Genomic DNA, 22,730 nt, shown 5'->3' on the forward strand with positions numbered 1-22,730 from the left:
AATGATGATGGGGTGATGCTGATAAAGGGAATTAAGAACACTCTAATCTTGATGAGCACGGAGGAATGTATAGAGGTGTCAACTCGTTATATTGTACCCTGGAAACTAATGTAACACTATATATTAATTATACTTGAATTTAAAAAGGAAGGAAAAAAAAGGAAGATGGATGCTAGCCAGGATGGGCACAAGGTGCCTTCAGGTGGGCTAAGATCACCCCCTTTCAGTGGCTTCCTACATGGGAATGGTAATGACTCACCTGGATGAGGGAAGGGATGATGAGGGAGGAGAGGAGGGACAGACACGATTCCAGGGCTATGCCAGAGGTGGCTCACACCTGGAACCCGCGGGGTTGCTGGTCCCGCTCTCAGACCCCATCTGGGGCTTGAAGGTGACCCCTCCTTCTGCCTCACTGATTCTGAGTGGGGAGCCTGGGTCTATGCTTTTAAAACAATGAGGGCAAATTACCAAAGGTCGTATTTTAGGCTGAGGCCAAGGCCAAGAGAGAAAACTTCATTGTATTGTAACTTCTAAGCCTCAGCTGTTGTTCATGAGATCTGTAAGGCTCTTTTGTCTCCCAATGGGAAATGTCTCTTTAAATTAATGATGATTTATAATATGTGCTTAGCGTTTGCCTGTCACAATTTTAAATAAGCATTGCAAAATTGCCTTAACCCTTATGGGGTAGAAATAATGCCAAGCCCAAGGCTCACACCAGCTTTGTGAGGGGCTTATGTGTTCAGAGGAGTGGTGGATGGCAGTAAGGGGAAGAACTGTGGGCTGTGGCCGGTGTCCAGAGGGGCAGGGAGGGACCTGGGGAGGGCCCTGGGAGGACTCTGTAGGGGGGCACTGATGACAGCCCGGCTTGCCATGATGGGGAAAGCCTGTGCTCTGCAGATGGATGTGGGCCTAGTTCAGATGTCTGCTCAGCTGCTTAGCAGCTATTTGACCTTGGGCAAGTTAGACGTGGAAAATGAAAGCAGGGTGGGGGCTGGGTGGTGGTGGTGGTGTCTCCTCCAGGACCACCATAAAGATTAAATGACAAAATGAAACTCCCTGCTCTGTGCCTGGCACACAGTTGGCAATAGATGCTGACTCTTTTCTGTTCTATGACCTTGAGACCTGAGAAGACAAAGATCTGGGTGGACAGTCTCCTCTGGACAACTAGAAGGGCTAATTGAGGTCTCAAAGCGCCTGAAGCCCAGCGCCTGAAGCCCATCACACCCAACGTGGCCTGGCTGAGTTTGTGTTCCAGGCCCTACTCCCTTGGGCATCCGCCATAGCAAGAGGCGCCCCCTCCCTGCCCCCAGACTGGCCCAGGGAGCCTCCCACCCTGCAGGCGCTCTTCCTTCTAGCAGCCGAGCCGGCTGGCCCAGCTGGCTTTGATCAGGCTCTCACTGAGCCGAATTTCTGTCTTCATTTGTCCCCTGTTTATGTTTCCTTACAAACAAATGTCATGTCTTTCCCACGGGGCTGCTCTCTGGCCAGTTTATTTTAACCCTGTGCAGACAGGGGCAGGGTTTTGCTCTTCATCCCAGCCCTGTTTGCTGCATTTTAGCCAAATGCTGCCTCTGACCCGGGGAGCTGGTACTGTCCCCAAGCCCTGGGTTGGACCCACTGGCCCTGGTGTGGAGTATCCTAGGGATGGATGGTAGGAGGCATGGGGCTTGCAAAATCTTGCTTGTGAGCCTGTATTTTATTTTTATTTCATTAGTATTCAAATCAACCTAGAAGTAATTGATTGCTTGTTTTCTTATGTGTTTATGGCACAGAAATTAGAAAATAAGAGGATAGGGGAACCTCCTTTTCAAAGATAAATGCTGCTCACATTTTGGCATGTGTCATTCCAGACTTTACATGTGTGTGACATGTAGATATACATAGACTGTGTTTTACATAACTAGTATTATATGGCATATGTTTTCACTTTATTGTGAACATATTATTCTGCTTCCTTCATAAATGGCATTGTATTTCTTCGTTTAGTTGTCCCATAGTTTATTTAACCCAGGGGGTCCTCTGAATTTATTAGGCACCCAAATCAATCACAGGGGGGACTTATTTACACACAGATTGCCAGCCCACAGTTGATTGGAGCCCGAGAATTTGTATTTCTAACATATTCCCAGGTGAGGCTGATGTAAACCAATCAGTTGAGCCCAAAAATCTTGATTGAGACATGGGTCCCTTTGGGGTTTATGAGTATAAATGACCTGCACTAAAAGCCAGCTAGCAACATTTGGGCACACCCCTCCATAAGGATAAATATCTAAAAGTGGGGGTTTCCAAGACAGATGGTATCACAAGCTTCGAGTTGTTGCTATGTATTGCCAGAAAATTTGTTTCATTTTTCCACCAGTCTACCTTGTATGTATGTATTTATTTTTCCTCCTCCTCCTCTTCCTCCTTTTATTGTTTTTTAAAATATTTTATTTATTGATTCATGAGAGATACAGAGAGAGAGAGCAGAGGGAGAAGCAGGCTCCATGCAGGGAGCCTGATGTGGGACTCGATCCCAGGTCTCCAGGATCAGGCCCTGGACTGAGGGCGGCGCTAAACCGCTTAGCCACCCGGCTACCCTCCTCCTCCTTTTCTAAATAAAATGTTCTCACCTAGGTAATCTAGTGGAGAAAGCTCGGTTCATATTCCACAGGTTGTGTAAACCCAGAAAACTCCCCCTTACTCCTCTGAGGCTTGGGTTCCTCATCTATTAGAGGGGAACGAATACTCTTTTCCCCATTCCTGGGTTGCTGTGAGAATCATAAAATGATGAATGGGAATGTCCTTTCTAAATTGTGATCCATGTGCAGGTGGGAGGGTCCTGAGCACTCTCCTGAGGGATTAAGATACAACCTAAATATATATGAGTCTATTTCTGGTTTTAATTAGTTTGTTTTTAGATTATACATAAAATGAAATAATAGTATTTATCTTTCTCTGTCTGACTTTATTTCAGCTAGCATAATACCTTCTAGGTCTATCCATGTTGTCCATCTTAAACAGCAAGATCTCTTTTTTATGGCTGGGTAGTATTCCACTGCATATATATACCACATCTTCTTTACCCATCAATGGATGCTTAGGTTCCTTTCACATCGACACTATTGTAAACGATATTGCATTAAACCAGAGAACAAACTGGAGGTTTCCAGAGAGGAGGGAGTCGGGATGGCAAAAATAGGTCAAAGGGATTAAGAAGTACACTTCTAGTTATAAAATAAATAAGTTACATGGATGAAAAAATACAGCATAGGGAATATAGTCAGTAAATTGTAATATTTGTATGGTGGCAGACAGTAACTACATCTCTTATGGTGAGCATTGTATAATGTATATAACTATTCAATCGATATGTTGTACACCTGAAACTAATATATTTTATGTCAACTATATTTCAATAAATAATTACTTAATTAGTTAATTAAAGATATAGCCTGTACTGTGGAAACTTCTGGAAAGTTAGAGTGACTGGGGGGAAAGTTGCTTAGTGGGTTTGTCTTCACAGCCAGAACTATGGGTTCCACCAGTTGTCTGCAGAGGCTCCCAGTGGTATGATCAACAAGGGGTGGGGTAGGAGAGGCCTTGATTTTACCCTATGCTAATTACCACTGTGTCAATACTTCCTCCAAGCCCTTTTGCAAGCTGCAAATGTGGCATAAAATTTAGTAAAATAATTAGGAATTGATGAGTTTTAAGTATTTATTACTTTTGTGTTTAATATAATTTATTTAGATATAAGTTTATACGAGTTTAATTTCGATAAGAAGTGTGTTTAACAACTCGCTTGCAAAAAGTTCTTGAAAGATTTAGCCATTAGCTATCAGTAGCCATAACTAGGTGGCCTTGGCCCACCATTGGTTGCCCATCTGGTCTGTGAACTTGTTGAAAATGCAAGTCACTTTTCCAACTTTATGCAGGAGTAATGCATGGTTATGCCGACTTCATCTTTTACATTTGACTGATGGCTACATATTGGCAATATAAATTATTTTGGTTTTGGCATTTCTATATGAAAATTGTCCAGTATTAGTTAGGTTTTGCAAGGACTAAAATTGGGATCCTGCGAAGACATTATCTGGCTCTCACGCAGTGAAGCCAAGCTCCTTCTGCATGTGTCTTGTGCAGAAAGAAAGCTGGCAATTTGGGGGAAGCATGCTTTGTTTCCAGAACCTCATCAGTGAGGTCTTGAGAGATCAATTTTCAATTGCTGCTATTCTTGCCTTTTAATTATCTTAGTTGGGCTTTATCGTGATCAATTTAATTTGTTGTGAGCTGGGTGTTGAGTACTACAGTGCGCCTGCTCCTTATCACATTACTAATGTTTGTGACCTGGAATTTTCTAATAAGCCAATTTGCATTTGTGTATAACTTTATGGTTCAGATATGAGCCTTCATACCTCTTTTACTAAGGCAGGTAAACAATAAAAAAAAAAAATTTGGCCTATACAGTGATATCTCAGCATCTATGATGTACCACTGCCTATGAATCCGTGCTATGCAAATAGCCTATTAGGTGTTGTGTCCAGTGAAATGATAATACACTTGCTGGGTTATCTCCAAGTTTTGGGGAATTGTTTTAAAACTATAAAGCAAAACTTAAATGCAGATGCTTATAGTCTTCTCCTCTAAATATAATTCATATAGCCTCCTCTTCGATCTTTATCAGAGTTGTTGAATTTCTGAAAGCCAGGGGGGACTTGAGATGGCTTCTGAGGAGAGTTATCTTTCCCTCGTGAAGTGAACCAAGTGAAGCTGACCTCCTGACCCTGGCAGGGCTTCTCTCTCCTCCCCAGGAGTGGATGCTCACAGTGCCCCTGGTGCTGGCTCATTCAGGTGATGGGGGTCAGACGCAAGGTGCACGGTTCCAGCCACCCTCTGTTCATTCCTCAAGCACTGCAGGTGTGCTGGAGCCCAGTTCTGCCCCCCTGACCATGTGTGCTCCTCCCATTTCATCAACCTGAGCATGATGATCATATGGAGCAAGTGGGGGCCGTTAGAACTGGACCTCCCTATGTGAGCAAAGCTAGATGGGATCCTGGGGATGCAAAATGTGGTTCAATATTTTGAAAGTCAAGAATTTTGATACACCACATTAATAGAATGGAGGGAAAACACCCCACATAATCACGTCAATTGATGCAGAAAAAGCATTAGTCAAAAGTCAACATCCTTTCATAATAAAAGCACTCAAGAAACTAGAATTCAAAGGGAACTTTTCCAACATGAGAAAGGCCATTTATAAAAGCCCACAGCTAGCAACATTCTCCATGGTGAAAGGCTGACAGCTTTCCCTGAAGATAAGGAACAAGACAAGGATGCTGGCTTTCAGCACTTTGATTCAGTATAGACGAAACTTCTTGCCAGGGTGATCTGGAAATAGAAAGAAATAAAAGGTATCCAGATTGAAAGGGAAGAAGTCAGACTGTACTTGCAGATCATGATCTTATGTATAGAAAATCCTGAAGAGTTCACAAAAAACCTTTAGTATGAATAAAAATCAGCAAAGTTGAATTCAAACTGTTGTTATGGAGGCCGAGAAAATTAAGGCCATTCCACTTTAAGTTCAGTGTTAGCACAAGTACGGCCATCCCAGGCCCCTGGGAATAAGAGCTGAAGTTTACTGTTACTCCAGTTACAGGGGAAAAAAACAGCTTACAGCTTAACGTCCTAGAAAGCCCCATATTAGAATAAAAACAGAGCCCAAGCCAAGGGCAGGAAGCCCCTATTAGAATAAGAACAGAGCTCAATGCCCTTGAAAGCCCCATATCAGAACGTAAACAGAACTTGAGAAATTCCTCCAGCCCTTCTGGAGGTCCCAGAAACCAGCCCTTAAAACTAATAAGCTGGAACCCACCTCGGGGTCCAAGTCCCTGCTCCGCTGTGTCGGGTGCACTTGGACCCAAGCTTGAGTTTGTAAATCAACCCTCGTGTGTTTGCATCGGTGTCGGCTCCTTGGTGGTTTCTCGGATTCGCAATCTTGGGCACAACATTGTACTTCTGTACAAGAATAAGGAACAGGGCAGCCCAGGTGGCTCAGCAGTTTAGCGCCACCTTCAGCCCAGGGCGTGATCCTGGAGTCCTGGGATCGAGTCCCGCGTCGGGCTCCGTGCATGGAGCCTGCTTCTCCCTCTGCCTCTCTTTCTCTCTCTCTGTCTCTATGAATAAATAAATAAAATCTTAAAAAAAAAAAAAAACAACAAAAACCTAAGGTTTACTGTGAAAAAGATATTAAGAAAACAGTTACATTTACTGTTGTACCCAAGATTGCGAATCCGAGAAACCACCGAGAAGGCGACACCGATGCAAACACACGAGGGCTGATTTACAAACTCGAGCTTGGGTCCAAGTGCACCCGACACAGCGGAGCAGGGACTTGGACCCCGAGGAGGGTTCCAGCTTATTAGTTTTAAGGGCTGGTCTCGGGGACCTCCAGAAGGGCTGGAGGAATTTCTCAAGTTCTGTTTACGTTCTGATATGGGGCTTTCAAGGGCATTGAGCTCTGTTCTCCTTCTAATATGGGGTTTTCTAGGAGGTTAAGCTGTAAGCTGTTTTCTTCCTGTAACTGAAGTAATGTAAACGTCAGCTCTTCTTCACAGGGGCCTGGGATGGCTGTACTTGTGCTAATGCTGAACTTAAAGTGGAATGGCCTTAATTTTCTCGGCCTCCACATTTACATAGCATCAAAAATAATAAAATATTTAGAAATAAATCTAATCAAGGAAGGACAAGAAGAGGGAAAATACAAGCACCCCACCCTAAGGTGGAGAGAGGCTGGAGCCAGTCTCACTGCCCTGATGGAGTACAGCTGGCAGTGGACCCGTGTGGCCTCATATTCAGGCCCCTAAATCTTATACTCAGGTTCCTTTCTGGGGAAATTGCTTGCAGCCTCACTTGGCCTGGCCAGAAATCATTCCTGGAGGGCCTAGGATCAGCTATAGGGCTTTGGGTGGTGTGTTGTGGAAGGAACAGTGACTGGCCTCTCCCAGGACACCTTCACCATCTTTAAGCAACTGTATCGTCTCACAGAAGAGACACTTTTCTCTGGAGGACTGTGTTGTGCCCAAGATTGCGAATCTGAGAAGCCACCGAGGAGCCGACACCGATGCAAACACGCGAGGGTTTATTTACAAGCTCGAGCTTGGGTCCAAGTGCACCCAACACAGCGGAGCAGGGACTTGGACCCCGAGGTGGGTTTCAGCTTAGTTTTTATAGGCTGGTCTAGGGGACCTCCAGAAGGGCTGGAGGAATTTCTCAAGTTCTGTTTACATTTTGATATGGGGCTTTCAAGGGCATTGAGCTCTGTTCTTATTCTAATAGGGGCTTCCAGCCCTTGGCTTGGGCTCTGTTCTCATTCTAATAGGGGCTTTCTAGGACGTTAAGCTGTAAGCTGTTTTCTTCCTGTAACTGAAGTAAGGTAAAGTTCAGCTCTTATTCACAGGGGCCTGGGATGGCTGTACTTGTGCTAACGCTGAACTTAAAGTGGAATGGCCTTAATTTTCTCGGCCTCCACAGACTGGATGGGAAGAAGCCAGTCTTAAGAGGAGAGTCTGCAATAAATCTTCTAATTGTGGGGGTGGAAATAAAGCATCCCAGTTATCTGTGAGCATATGCATTGCAAATGCCTTGGAGGTGAGCCGAAGGCTGAATGGGAGTAAGCCCAGCACACTTAGAAAGCACGGAAACTTTCTGTTGGCCTTTGGGGTCCTGGGATCTCACCTTCCAAGTGGAGCCATGCTTCCAGAATGTTCATTCAGTAGGAGTTAGCAGCTGGTGGCCTGAGACCTGTGTCCAGGGTGACCTTTGGCCAGCATATTTTGGACAAAGAGAGAAGGAAGACCCAGTCCTTTCCCCAGAGCTCCCAGCGTGGCTGTCTAAGAACATGCACAGGGAGTGGCCAGCTGCCAGGATCTTGGAGCTCCTGGGTCACCATGTACATGGCCTCCAGCTGGGCTGTCCTTCCTACTAGCTGAAATCACCCTTCCAAGGAAGCATATGTTGGAAGAAGACACTTGCATCCAGAAATCTCATTGAACATTCAAGATCCCATGGAACCAGAGCTAGGAAGAAAGGAGGCAGGGCTCTGGGGCCTGGAGCACAGCCATGGACATGCCCGGGGGCCCAGTCTGAAGGGTATCCCCCTCCTTGCTCCCTGATGACAGAGAAGGCCTTGACTATTTGTGTGGGTGCCCTGAGGTTAAGGTCAAAACCCTGAGACAGCTCCAAACAAACCCCGGAGAAGCAGCAGCCTGTCATTAAGGCCGAAGGAGGGAAAATAAGCAAAACTCCCTTCCTCACTTGCTTGGGAGCCTGAGGAAGAGTTCTTTATATTACATTTCTCTGTGGCTCTGTGGCTGAGTTTTTCCTTATGTGGTCCACTGACTCACTTTTTTTTTTTTTTTTTTTTAGTAGTTACAAGAAGCAACAGAAAATGAACTCAAAAGAGAGTACTTCTTTACTCCTCAAATGGTCAGACATCTTCTGGCACTTTCTCTGCAGCGTTGGCACAAGGCTGAAGTCATCAATGATTCCTGGAATAGATCTTCACCAGGAGAGACTCCTCACTGTGGAGCCCACCCTGTGCCTGGTCAACAGCATCTAGGGCAGCTCTCTGCTTTGCTCCCTTCCTTTGGGTGTTAAGTCTGATCGTAGGAGTTCTTTGTGGGGCAGCAGCAAAGTGGCTGGTACTGCTTCAAGGGGCCCTATTTTCTAGCGTGAAGAGAACACCGCCTGCTTAAAACATTTCCTATAGCAGCTGGGCCACAGAAATGTCATGACTGATGTACCACCCCGGCAACGTCAGGCTCGTTGGCCAAGTGGACAGGCAGTTTCTGGATACTCATGGGCTCTGGGGTGAATAACCCGACTCCCCCCATCATGGAGATTGTGGCACAAGCCAGCTTCTGGACTTATAAGTGAAGAGAAAGGAGAAGTGGCATCCCTGCTTCCTGCCGTGCCTGTGGCTCCTTTACTTCCTGTCAGCCTCTTCCTGGCTGAGAAAACCGAGGCTGGGAAGAGGACATTTTAGAATAAAAGTTAACACTCCAGGCCTTCTTGATGAGGTTTAGGGCTTACATGCAATGTGTGAAATGAGTTGGCTAAGACTCAGAGCTCCAAGAAAATGCTGTGTTGGTCCTTTTGGGGTTTTGCACACCATCCCTGCTGGCTCAGGCAGTGGAGCACAGAAGTTCTTGGCAAGGCTGGAGAACCAGCTGGAAAACTTCAGGGCCTGGGACACAGTGGGCTGGGCAGGCCTGGGTCTTAACCATTTTTCCCTTCTTTCCCCTGAGGGAGGGCAAGAACCCTGTATGGGTGGCCTTACTTAGCTAAGTATCTGCCTGGAGCAAGGAGAGGGCCTGGGAAAGAGGGCCTTCCTGTGGACAGAAGCAACCCAGAGACCACGTGGGGGTGAAGGCTATTGGCACACCTTTGGGGGGCTTTGCTCTAAGCCACCTGCTAGGAAGTGGCCCCTCAGGAAATAGCCTTAAGGCAGTATGGCAGGTGCACCTGGATGGCTCAGTCGGTGAAGCGTCTTGCCTTCGGCTCAGGTCATGATTCCAGATCCTGGGATAGAAGAACCCCATGTCAGGCTCCCTGCTCAGCGGGGAGCCTGCTTCGCCTTCTCCCTCTGCCTGCCTCTCTTCCTGCTTGTGCTCTCTCTCTCTCTCTCTCTGCCAAATAAATAAATAAAATCTTAAAAAGAAAACCAAACAACAAGCAGCAGCATTTATTTAAAAAATGCAGGGGGACAGCATGGCAAAGCAGCCCCACCTCCCTGCCTGAGATGTAAGCACTCCAGCTCATCCCTCCTGCCTGAGCCTTACCTAATCTCTCTGAGCTTCAACCTCACTCAGTAAAGTATTGTTAATAATGCCCTATCTGGCAGGATTGTTGAGGAAATTCAAAAGAACATATGTAGATTCTGGAGAATAAAGGAGGTGAGTCATGTGACTCTGGAAGATAGTGTTTTGAGTAGAAAAAGCAAGGCTAAAGACAAAAGCAAGTGCATATAAACACTAATGTAGGTAGTAAAGCAGTTTCCCAGAGGGATACAGGTTAACAACCTTGAAACTGCTGTACGTGAATACTGGAAGCAAACAAACACCTGAATGGATGATGGGTAGTAGGCATCAGCTCCCCAGTTGTCCCTAGGGAAACATGGTGCTCCACCAGGACACTGCACTATGGTAGTGAGGCATTGGAACTAGAACATATTTAAACATTACAGATAAAATCAAAATCAGTTGAATTATGATGGCCCTGTAACAAGTTGCCCCCAAACCTAGTAAAAGATTAATCTTTTACTCTGCCCATGGCTTCTGAGGGTCAGGAATTCAGGCAGGGTAGATGGCTGGACTTGGAGGGGATGGCTAGTCTCTGCTCTGAGATGTTTGGGGACCCAGCTGGAATATCCTAAAGGCTAGACAGCAGAATCATCTGAAGGCTCATTCACTGGCATATCTGCTGGTTGGCTGGGACCCTGCCAGACCTGTTGGTTGGAACACCTCCTTGTGGCCTGGGCTTCCTTGCAACATGGTGGCTGAGTCCTAAAGAAAGCAGAAAGAAAGAAACAGAGAAACAGAGAGAGAGAGAAAAAGAGAGAGAGACAGAAGGAAGGGGGGGGGGAGGGGGAGGAGGAGGAGGAAGTCCTAGGATCTTTTATGACCCAGCCTTGAAAGTCTGGAAGTATTACTCTCCTGCCTTCAATTGATGGAGGTGCCTACAAAGTCCACCCTGCTTTCAGAAGAGGGATCCCATCTTTCCATGGAGTGTCAACTCGTAAGAAGAACATGTGGCGTGGGAGATACACTAGTGTGGCCACCTCTGGCATATATAATCTCCTATAGCCCCATCTAATGTCTCTCCCTCTTCCCAAGGTCACCACCATTCCCAGGGGGGATGTGATTATCTTCAGATGCCCCCCTATGTTTTGCATGCATAGACAACAAAGATTTGGTTTGGGGCTTTTGCGGGAGAGGGTAGTATGTTTAATTTTCACTAAAGCGGAATTCCCTTGCATTTTGCTTTGTTTGCACTTCACTTGAATTCATTTATTAGTATGCATAGATTTCTTTTTTTAATGTAGTGTAGTATTCCATAGTTTGATTATGCTGTACTTTAGGTAACTTTTTTCTTTTGATGGATCTTTGAAATGTTTCCCTTTTTTCCTATTATAAATAATACTGCAACAAATATTTCTCTATGTATTATTTCATGCGCATAGCACGAAGTATGAACATTTCCCAGGAAAGAGATGGAAGAGTAAAAGGCTGAGTGAAGGAACACATCCACTTTTAATTGCAGTGCATGCTATCCAGTTTCCTCGGAGAAAGGCAGGCTCTCTGTTACAGTAGAATATAAAAAGTCTTCACTTCCTTATGCCCTCACTTGCCCAGAGAATGGTCCATCTTTTCCAATCCTGTCTGTCTTCCGGGCAAATGCAATACACTGCACATCATGTGTTTTTAATTTGTAGTTTCCTCATTATAGTTAGGTTGAGTGGGGCTGAACATCTCCTCTGTTTCTCAGCCATCTGCATTCCTTCTCCTGGGAATTGCTTGTTCATTTCCTTCACTGAGCTGCTCATTGCAGTTTCACTAAAAAGCAGAGAGAAGTGAAAATTGAAACAGTGAAGGTTTTTTAAACCAATGAAGTTAAAAAAAGATGATAAGGACCCCTGATGCTTGTGATGATTGAGATCATTTCGGTCCAGAAAAATGGTCCTATAATTAGGATGTTAACTTATATTTTCTTTCTACACACTTTTAATTAAAACACAGCCCTAGTACCATGTGAAAATATTCCTAATTGTTTTATATGAGGTGAAACCCATGGTGGTTTAAAAAGAATAGCGAATAAAAATTTTCAGCATCACTTATTGACTCCCAGACTTTTGTTATTTGCTTTATCTCTTAAAAGTTCAAATATATGTAAGTGCCTAGTGGCTCAGTCTGTTAAGTGTCCAACTCCTAATTTCATCTCAGGTCGTGATCTCAGGGGGAGTCTGAGATCACCTGACTCAGGAGCTCAAGTCTGAGTCAGGCTTCAAGCTCAGCGAGTATTCTGCTGGAGATTTTTTTCTCTCCTCCCTCTGCCCCTCCCTTTGTTCATTCTCTCTCTCTCTCTCTCTCTTTAATAAATAAAATCTTTTAAAGATTCAGATATATAATATGATCCTTTTCTGGACTACTTTTATTTTGCATTAATCTGCTAATTTTTTTGTGCTGGCACTGCCTTGTTTTTATAAGGCAAACCTCCGGATTTATCTGGTAAGAGAACACAATTACAGTATTTCCGCTTTCAACTAGGGAGCATTGTCTCTTTGTAGGTACAAGTGTGACTTCTCATCACTCCATCAGAGTACATTTTCCTAGGTGCTGTGTATGAGTGGCATTGGGGTTACTTTTGGAATACAGGGATTATTTCCAATCCATTAGCTTTTTGAGCTGTCTAGATTTGGGGAAGCAGAGGAATAGAGTTGGTGACACTGGGCAGAGGTGGGAGGGAAATGGAGAGAAGTATTTTGAAGGAAGTGTGTTCCAACACTAGGACCTCCAGGAGCAGAGAGAGGTGGCAGGCGGGAAGGTGTGCCAGAGTGACCATGGCTGAGGTTTGTGCAAGTGGAGCATGGGAGGGGACTCATAGTCATGGAGTGGGAACCATTCTTCCTTGGGGTAGCAGAGAACTGAGATGCGGAGAGAGGGCCACTCTGGCTTTTTAAATTGGCTTTATTGAGCTATTAATTTAAATACAGAAATATCATAAGTTTTAAGTGTACAATTTTAAAAAAGATTTTTTTAAAAAGATTTTATTAATTTATTTGAGACACAGAGAGAGCACAAGCAGGGAGAGTAGTGGAGGGAGAGGGAAAAGCAGGCTCCCCACTGAGCAGGGATACTGATATGGGGCTGGATCCCAGGGCCCTGGGATCATGATCTGGTCTACAGGAAGACATTAACTGAGTCACCCAGGCGCCTCTTTAAGCATACAATTTGAAGAATTTTGATAAGTGTACATTTGTGTAACCACCACAATCATGATACAGAATATTTCCATCATCACCAAAGGTTCCTTGTGACCCTTTACAGTCAGTTCCCTGGCCACCCCAGCTCCTGGGAACCTGTGATCTCTTCTCTCTCCCTCTAGCTTTACCTTTTCTAGAACATCATCTAGGTGGAATCCTATACTATATGGCCTCTTTACCCAGGGTGCTTTCACTTAACAGAATGCATTAGGGATTCATCCACATTCCTTCTCACCAGTGAATAGGCTTGCAGGGTATGGATGAATCATAATCTGTCTACTCCCCAGTTGATGGTCTTTGGGGGCTTAGTCGAGTTTTTGGTGATTACATTCATGCATTATATGATCCCTATCAGTACCCCATAAGGTAAGCATTGTCACCTCCATTTTATGAGGAAACAGATACAGGAGGGAACAGTCCCTGCTCAGGGGCCCTGAAGCCTACACCGGTTCAGGGTCCTGAAGGTGGGTTGTGGTACTGACCCCTGCAGGGACACTGACGAAAAAGTCCTTCTACCTCTCAGGGGCTGTAAAGAAAGAGGAGACCTCTCTGTGGCCAGGACCGGCCATTCTCCATGAGGAGGACATCTACTTGGCCAGCAGGGCTCAGGTGATGCTGAGCTGGAGCAGCTCTCCATCCTCCCAGTCCTCCTCTGAGTACCAGTCCTACTCCCAGTACCAGTCCTGCTACTCCTGCACATACGAGGATGAGGACACGGCCCAGCAGAGCATGTGTGCCTTCTACACCCACGTGCAGACGGTGCAGGGAGTGGCCGTGGCCTGGGAGACTGAGACAGGCTTTGAGCCCATCAGCAGGAAGCCCCGCATTCGTGAAGCCGAGTTCATCAAGAGGCAGAGGAGGAAAGGCTCCTCATTTGAGATGGCTTCCAACACTGGCCTGCACTGGGAACCAGAAGCCAGCAAGAACAACTGCTGCCCAGAGCAGGATGACACGGAGCTGCTGGGCCCCCTGGAGTGCTGCCTGCAGAAGCTGCGGGACACTCCGGACTGGCTAGTCACTACAAACTATGGGCTGCGCTGTGTGGCCTGCTGTCGGGTCTTCCCCACATTGGAGGCTCTGCTCAAGCACGCCCATTATGGCATCCAAGAGGGCTTTAGCTGCCAGATCTTTTTTGAGGAGATGCTGGAGAGAAGGCAGGCCCGGGGCCAAGTGCAGGAGCTGGACAAGGAGGAACAGAGCCCTGCAAGAAGGCAGTGAATGCTCAAGGTCCCACGCTGGGGTGCTTCCCTAGCAGTGGCAGAAGCAGTGAGCTGGAGGTGATGTGCCTAGCCCTGCCCTCACCTCCAGCACCTCGTTTGCTCCTTCCCCAGCCAGCAGGACCAGAACTCTAGGGACAGGGCCAGAGAAGGAGGGACAGGGGAAGGAAGGGAGCAGGAGCTAGAGCTGGGAGGGCCGTGACAAGGGAAGGGGGGGAAGATCCCTTCCAAAGGGCACAGCATTTCAACCAGAATCCATTTCTAACCTGAATCCAAAGAGGAGGGCTTCAAATGTTTCTTATGATGGGCACAAGATCTGAGGCTTGCAAGCATGTGGCCACAGGGATTTCTATTTTTGTTGGTGGATCAAGCAGGTCCTGACTCACAGAAAAGCCAACTGCAAATGAAATGTCAGCCCTATATTTTTCATTGTTAAGAACCCGCCAAATGCCCTTGTTCTATGTCTTATTATAGTGGGATTAAACTTGAGTAACTGAAAAAAATAAATAAATAAACTTGAGTAACTGAAAATGTAAGGCAACGTTTAAAGGAGTGAACTATGCTATTAGGTCAGAGCCATAGGAAATTGCCATTTCTGTAGGGTACACACCAGCACAGATACCTGAAAACAGGCAGGTTTCCAGAGAGATGGGATATGGGTAAGTCCTGCTACCTATAAGTTCATATGTCAACTACAGGTTTTAAAATGTTGTTACAGGGATCCTTGGGTGGCGCAGCGGTTTGGCGCCTGCCTTTGGCCCAGGGCGCGATCCTGTCCCATGTCGGGCTCCCTGCATGGAGCCTGCTTCTCCCTCTGCCTGTGTCTCTGCCCGTCTCTCTCTCTCTCTCTGTGACTATCATAAATAAATAAAAATTTAAAAAAAAAGATTTAAAATGTTGTTACAGAATTCATTTGCATACTCCTGTCTGTCCCCAGCTCAGGGAGTGGCATTCATTCGAGAAAATACATGGATGTCTCACTGTGTGTTAGGCTGATGAAACATGTAGATAGAATAGGCAGCTGCAAAACAAGGGGGTGAATCACATAAAGGAGGTTTGGGGAGCTCAGCCGAGGGCCCCCCAAACTCACACTGGTTGACAAGGAAAACTTTCCAAAAAGAGGCAATGTTCACAAAGGTTTGCTTCCAAACCTTTGGAGGTAGAACAGGTAGAATTAGTAAGAGCGGGCTTCTCACTCTTGATGTTGACATTTTAGGTTGAGTAATTGTCTTCATGTCAGGGAGAGCTGTCCTCTCTCCACTGTAAGATATTCAGGAGCAGCCTTGGCCTCTACCCACCAGATGCCAGTAGCATCCCCTTCCCTACAATTGTGACAGTCAAAAATGTCCTGGATATTAACAAACATTCCCTGGAAGCAAAATTGCTTGTTGGTTGATAATCACTGAGCTAGACAAGAATGAGGATCTTAGAAGAGGGAATGGCACAAGACGTTTGGGCAATTGCCAGCCACTTGGCCTGGTTGGAACTCTGGAGACATTTCTCCCCTCATACACTCTATAAAGATTTAGCACCTGCTATGTGCCAGACACTGTACTGTGCATGTGAAGCAGACAGTGAACAGGCATGGATGGTTCCCTGTGGAGCTTACAGCTGGTGGGCAAAAATAGACTCCATATATGCAGATTTAGAAATAATTATGGAAGTACCTGTTTTATGGCCTCCAAAGCCCAGGCTTTGATACCTTCTCCATCACCATTTCACAGCATTCATTGATTCACTCACCGTGTTCCAGCCCCATTAGCTTTCTTTATGTGCTTCAAGCTTTCATACCTCAGGGCCTTTGCACTTACTCTCTCCTCTAAGTGGAGGGCAAACCCTTCTCTGTCACTCTTCTGGCCAACTCTTTACTTATCCTTGAGGTTTCAGCTTTGTCACTTTTTCAAAGGGGCCTTCTCCAATCATGCTATCTTAGTGTATGCCTGATTCTGTTTGCAGGTGGTTTTAAAAAGAGAAGTAGCATGTAGCATGATCAGATTCATGTTCCAAACTCATCCTGGTTGTATGTGAAATATGGATTGGTACAGTAGCAAAAGAAGAAAGGAATAAGTAGGGAGATCACTTAAGAGGCTATTGCAGAAGTCCAGACAAGGGACGATGTGGCTTGGATAAAGCTTGTCAGATGCCAAGAGGGAGTGAATGGATGTATTCAAGACATATTTGGGGGAAATCTTAGAACAGTGAAGCAGGTGAGAGAGGGCTGCATCCTGAACAGACATGGAGAAATGGGCCTTTGACAAGAACATCTTTGTGTTCTTTGTTGCATCAGATGGGCAGTTAGGTCAAGTAGGGCTTAGGAGACAAAATTATAAAACTTGAATTCCCACCCCTCACTCCCCACTGAAAACTGCAAGAGCTCTTGAGGAATTGTAAGCAAGTCAAGTTTGCATTTGCAGAAAATTAGGAATTGTAAGCAAGTCAAGTTTGCATTTGCAGGGCTAAGAGTGGATGAGAGAAAGCACTGTTGGCAACAAGGTGTACGGTTAACATGCAGAATGAGCTTAAGAGATTTGAGAGATGGAAGTGAGAGATTTTGGCAAGCATTTGAGGAGGGTGGTAAGAGAACTGTGTCCTGAATGACTTCCAGGTTTTTCAAATAGGTGGCCAGTAAATATTGGTGCCATTTCCAGATGATGGAAAACGAAAGTAGAAGATTTACTGGGATACCAATGAGTCCACTTTTGAAAAAGCTCAATTTGTTATAGAAATATCAAGAAGGGAGTTAGAAAGATCTGGAGCTTGGAAGAGTATTACATGAGATGAAGATAGATTTGTTGTCATCAATGTGTATGTGGTTAACTAAGGCCATGGTCCTTTAGGTGGACTTCATGTGGGATGCATTTTCTCTGCTAGCCTCAGTGCAACAGGAAGTCATGAGATCATCTTAGAATGGACATCAGCCATGGGGATGACATCTTATCACAATTTTCAAGATGTAGCAGAATCACAGACTTTCTAAATTCATTGTGAAAGGGGGGAGGATCTTAGAAAGAAAAAAGAAAAAGAAATGAGGCAATAGCCCTACTTGTTAAACTCTTCTTAGAAAAGCTATTTGGTGTTTGAGGAAAGCTCAGTAAGTAGGTAGAATCCAGGCACAATCTAAGGGGAGGGGAGGCAGCTGAGCCAGAAATAGTAGAGCACTAGTGAGAACGTTTCTATTTAGAAATCAGTGTGCAAAGGAAATAAAATGAGTCATGGCTCTGGAATTTCAGCCTTTAAGATGAATGTTGCCTTGATATTCTAAGCACCAAGCATTGCTCTAGATATCCTGTGAACACTGTGCTCTCCACAATCTAATGAGGTGGGTCCTATGATTAGTTTGATAGGTAAGTAGGCTGAGACCTTGCCAAGACTATACAGCTGGTGTACAGCAGAGTCAGGCTTTATACCAGTCAGTGTAGTTTCAAAGCCTATGCTGTAACCATCACACCGAGAAGAAAATTTTAGTGTAAAGACAGATGCAAGGTATTTAGAAAAGCAAACATGTCAACTCCACAGGTTGTATTTTCTTTAGATTAAGTAGCAGCAGCTGGAGATCAGGAAAAAATGATGGGCATTCAGAATAAATGAAAGATGACAGGAACCTTGGGTAAGCAAACTCTTAATGTAGAGGATAACTTATGCTGACATGGATGGCGGGAGGAATGGATAAAATCACTCTTAAATAGTGACTTGTTCTTAAAATATAACTTAACAGTATTCACTTGTGGTTTAAACTCATCACTTTGCAGAAACCTGGGACTGCCACCAAATAAGAGAAGTATCAGGGTGAGTAAGCAGAACCACTCTGGAGGCTCAAGGGACCTAAACATTTTAGATATTGAACCACTTTAGACCTTTTGTTTTCCAAACCATAGAAAAAGATGCAAATCATTTTATGACACTATGGAAACCTGATAACAATGCCTTTCAAAGACAGCACTAAAAAAGTGAATATATCAATATCACTTATAAACAGAAAATAATAACTAATTGAAATTTTTCAATTAGGGCACCAAGATAATTCAATAGGGGAAAGAACAATCTTTTATATAGTGCTGGGACAACTGGATAGATCTATATGCAAAAGAGTGAAGTTAGATCCCTACCTCACACCATATGTGAAAACTAAAATGAAAAAGACTTAAATGTAGTAGTTAAAACTATAAAACTCTTATAGGAAGACAAAGGTGTAAATATCCATGATGTTGGATCAGGCAATGGTCTCTTAGATATGACACCAAAAGCACAAGCAAACAGAGAAATACAAGTTGAACTTCATCAAAATTAAAAATTTTTGTGTTCAAAGGACATTATCAAGAAAGTGAAAAACAATCCATAGAATGGAAGAGAATACTTGCACAACACATATCTGAAAGGGTTAGTACCCAAAACATATAAAGAACTCTTATAAGTCAACAATAAAATACAAATATTCCAATTTAAAAATAAGCAAAATATTTAAAAGATATTTCTTTAGAAAAATATATAAATGAGCAATAAGCACATGAAAAGATACTTAACATCATTAGTCTGTAGGGAGGTGAAATGGTGCAGCCACTTTAGAAAGCATTCTAGCAGTTCTTCGAAAAGCAAAAAATAGTTACTGTATGGCCTAGCAATTCTGATACTTGAAAATGTAGGTCCACACAAGAGTTTGTATATGAATATTCATAGCAACATTATTCCTAATAAAAAATAGTAAAAACAACCTACATGACCATCAAATGATGAATTGAGAAAATGCGGTATATCCGTATGATGGCATATTTTGCAGCCATATAAAGGAACACAGTACCGATCCATGCTACAGTGTGAGATGATCTTTGAAAACTATGCTAAGAAAAAGGAGTCAGACACAAAAGGTATACTACATAATGAGGTACACTATACATTATATAATGCACGATTCTATTTATATGAAATGTGCAAATAGACAAATTATTGTAGAGACAGAAAACAGATTAGTGGCTGCCAGGGATTTGGGGGAAGGAGAAGACTGGGAAGTGCTTGCTCATGGGTATGGAGCTTCCTCTTCAGGTGAGGGAAACATTCTAGAATCAGAGAGCAGTGATGGTCACACAACTTTTGAGAATCACTATAAATTAATACATCCATCTAAAAAGAAATGTAATACAACAACTATATATTATTATTTAAATTTTAGAGGGGGAGGCGCAGAAGGGGAGATCATCTTAAGCAGGCTCCATGCCATGGAGCCTGACCTGGGGCTCCATCTCACAACCCTGAGATCATGAAATGAACTGAAATCAAGAGTTGGATGCTTAACCGACTAAGCCACCCAGGTGCCCCTCCAATGTTATTTTTTAAAACTGAGAAAAGAAATTTTCTTCATATGATATAAAGTATCTTAAACTAGGTAGCAAAATAATCTGCACGTGTTTCCATTGAAATCAGATAAAATATGTCATCTATTACAGTTTTTATTTAAAGTTCTGGAAGTTACAACAAATTCAATGAAAATATGAAACAGAAAGGTTATAAATAAGTGACAGAAAAATCTCTCCATTTTTGGAAAAAGACAATATTACTTACCTTGAAAGCTCAAATAACTTAATTCAAAATCACTTATAAAAAAGAGGTAAACAAAGGGCTGATAGATGGATACTCCATTCACTAGATAAACAAAATATTCTTAGAAATATTGTTAAATGCAGTGAATTGTCAAAGTGATTACCTCCAGTTTATAATTGTTGACAATTTTGCATTCTATACAATGCATATTTTTAAAGTTTTCTAGATGAGTAAGTATGGCTTTTACTATAAAAAGACAAACATTTAATCACATCTTACCTTAGGTTAGAAGTGACACTGGGGGCTGCCTTTGTCCACATTTGCTGTCTATATGCATGAAGAACCCCAGCTTCTAACCTTGGACTCCTTGGTCCTTGCAAAATGAAATTAGCTTTGATTTTAAGAGTACTTTGTAATGGATGAGGACCTAGCCAACTCAAGAGAGTTGTCACAAAGCTCTTTTTGTGCTGTGCCTTCCTTTCTTATGAAGGTTGACAAAAGCTGTGAGTGAGAAGGAGATCTTGAGAGAGAACCAAGGTGGGAGCTCAGCTGAAGAGTAATGACAGTGAAGCTGGGAAAGAAAACAAAGGCCCTGAAGGGAGACCAGAAGGTTGTGTGGGAGGATGAAGAAAAAAGGAAGTTGGGGGAAGGAAGACAGAAGGGTTGAGAGAGAGGAATGCCAGGTATTAAGGAATAAATTGACTGGGGAATGTGACATCACAAAGGGGGTCCAGGTAGGAGGCTGGTGGGGAAAGATGAATGTTCCATCAAAGACGGTGGAACCCATTAGGGTGGGAGTCAGCAGGGTCTGAAGTGCTTGGTGATGGATGCTATTACGGTCTGAATTGTGTACCTCTCAAATTCACATGTTGAAGTCCTAACCCCTAGTACCTCAGGATGTGATCTTATTTGGAGATAAAGTCTTTAAAGAGGTAATTAAGGTAAAATGAAGTCACAAGGTTAGATTTTAATCCAATATGACTATAGTCTTATAAAAAGAGGGGATTAAAACACAGATGGAAGACCATGTGAAGAAGACACAGGGAGAAGACGGTCATTTACAAGCTAAGCAGAGAGCCCCAGAAAAACCGGTCCTACGGGCACTTTGATCTCAGACTTCTGGCCTCCAGAACCGTGAGAAAATCTGCAGTATCTTGCAGCCCTAGGAAATAAAGCCCTAGGCAGATGCTGAAGAGGAGGAGACAGAGGTAGGAAGGCAGCAGCCAGCAAGGTCCAAGTTTCCAGTAGGGAGCCTCCTGGTCCCAGGTTCTTAGGAGAGCAAGCACACAGTAAGTGCTCAATCAATGTTTGTTGACTTAAATACTCGGAGTGTCATAAACAAATTTGAGGACAAAACCTACTGACTTGTGACAAACACTGAGTGGCCTACTGGCCCCGAGGACTCAGTGTGCTTTGGGCCTCTGTCAGAGGGTTTTGCAGAAGGAATCTGGTGTATGCTTGCACATTGGTGTGAGGATTAGTGAAGACAGCACAGTGTGTTTTGTCTGATTTTCTGCTATGCTTCTGATGGGTCCCAGTGAGACCCAAGCTAAGGCCCCACCAGCAGATGATCTGAGCATAGGGAAAATGGGGACCTGGATGTGCTGAGCTGTAGGGAAGATGGAATAAGCAGTTCATGAAAATGCTACATCGAGAGCTCAAAGCCTGGCACCAGAAGCCAGACCCTGTGTGTACATGCATCCATTCATGTGGGTATGAGTTTTTTAGTGTGTATGCGCATGTGCATGGTACATATTGCTCTGCCCTGGGCCATGCTAAACCTGGGTTGGAGCAGAGCACAAGGACCTGAAGAGAAGGTCCAGGGGTGAGGCTCAAAGCCTAGTTGGGGCCCTGCTTCCAGCCTTCCTGCAGCCACTCCCAGCGCTCACCCAGGAAAAGGGAGTGAGTGAGAATACCCCATAACTGTGTTTCTCAAACTTGAGTACCATCCTTACAAAGCACAGAACATTCTTCAACATGCTCATGTTGACTTCAATTATTGCTGCTGAAATTGCTTTACTTCCATGTAAACATTCAAATTGATAGTTGTTTACAAGTATAAAATAAACACAAATTTATAAATACAAACACAATTACAACAGCCATAAAACTCAAATTAACAGCATTAATTTTATGTGACCATTGAGCTTAGTATTAGTAAAACCCGCTTGCCTCCAGAGTGAATATGGGACTCAAGGGGAGGCCAATTCCTCTGTGGGAGATGGGTCCTCACTGCCACAGGCTGGACACTATGGATGCATAAAGTCATCCACTTGAGGTCACCTTGATTGCCAGCCTAAATGCAAACAAGGGCATAGGACTCAGGTGCCACCGGGGTTGATAAGGTATCCAGATTATCCATGGGCTTTAAAATTTTTTTCTAGATCTTCCTGAAATTTCAAGAACTCTATTAGGAAGAGTGAAAGCCCTGGGGTTGCTCATGTTTTTCCCAGGAGAAAAACAGCCTGAACGCACTTACATAGAACATCCTTCATTCCACAGACGTTCACCCATTACTTCCCCCATGCACAAGGCCTGGGCTCAAGGAAGAGGGACACGGATGAGTGAGAGCCAGCATCTGGCCTTGGGGATTGGACAGGGTCATTTACTTAAGTATCAGTGATGCTGCATATAGAGGTTTGTATATGAAACCATATAAAAGAGAAGACCTACTAGACTCTGGGGGCTTGGAAAACTTCCTGGAAAAGGTGATGGATGACCAGCAAATGAGCTGAGCACAGAAACACTGAGGACCTGGATGTGCTGAGAATCTTGAAAGATTAGAAGTTTACCTGTGCCCTCGAGGGGCAATTATTCCAGACATCCCACGCTGCGCTAGGACTGGGTCTCTGCATTTCTAGAACAAAAGCTACCCTCATGAACAGGAGAAAGAGGGTTTTCTTCCCTCCAGAGACCTCACCCCTTCTCCCCACAATCTCTTCTGAGGGGCTGGTGGTGAA

The 22,730-nt window shown here is 44.2% G+C and overlaps 2 protein-coding genes and 1 long non-coding RNA gene across 3 annotated transcripts in view; 2 read left to right on the top strand and 1 right to left on the bottom strand.

The window, feature by feature from the left end:
- TMEM273 (transmembrane protein 273) overlaps positions 1-12,120 on the top strand; it is a 58,715-nt gene extending 46,595 nt beyond the window's left edge. Inside the window, exon 7 of the transcript XR_012020963.1 lies at positions 8,410-12,120. The gene's annotated coding sequence lies outside the window, so the exon portion shown is untranslated. The remainder of the gene's footprint in view (positions 1-8,409) is intronic.
- On the bottom strand, positions 11,273-21,275 carry LOC140621232 (uncharacterized). The gene is made up of 2 exons (XR_012020964.1): positions 20,050-21,275; positions 11,273-11,594 (listed from the first exon to the last, which is right to left on the bottom strand). It is a non-coding gene; the product is annotated as an uncharacterized lncRNA (long non-coding RNA).
- Positions 12,599-14,273, top strand: FAM170B (family with sequence similarity 170 member B). Its single transcript, XM_072804701.1, is given in 4 exon segments — positions 12,599-12,617; positions 13,309-13,387; positions 13,486-14,227; positions 14,229-14,273. Coding segments are annotated over 4 exon segments (885 nt in total).
- Positions 21,276-22,730: the final 1,455 nt, after the last annotated feature.

The sequence above is a fragment of the Canis lupus genome, chromosome 29 (assembly GCF_048164855.1).
Source record: "Canis lupus baileyi chromosome 29, mCanLup2.hap1, whole genome shotgun sequence".
Taxonomy (NCBI): domain Eukaryota; kingdom Metazoa; phylum Chordata; class Mammalia; order Carnivora; family Canidae; genus Canis; species Canis lupus.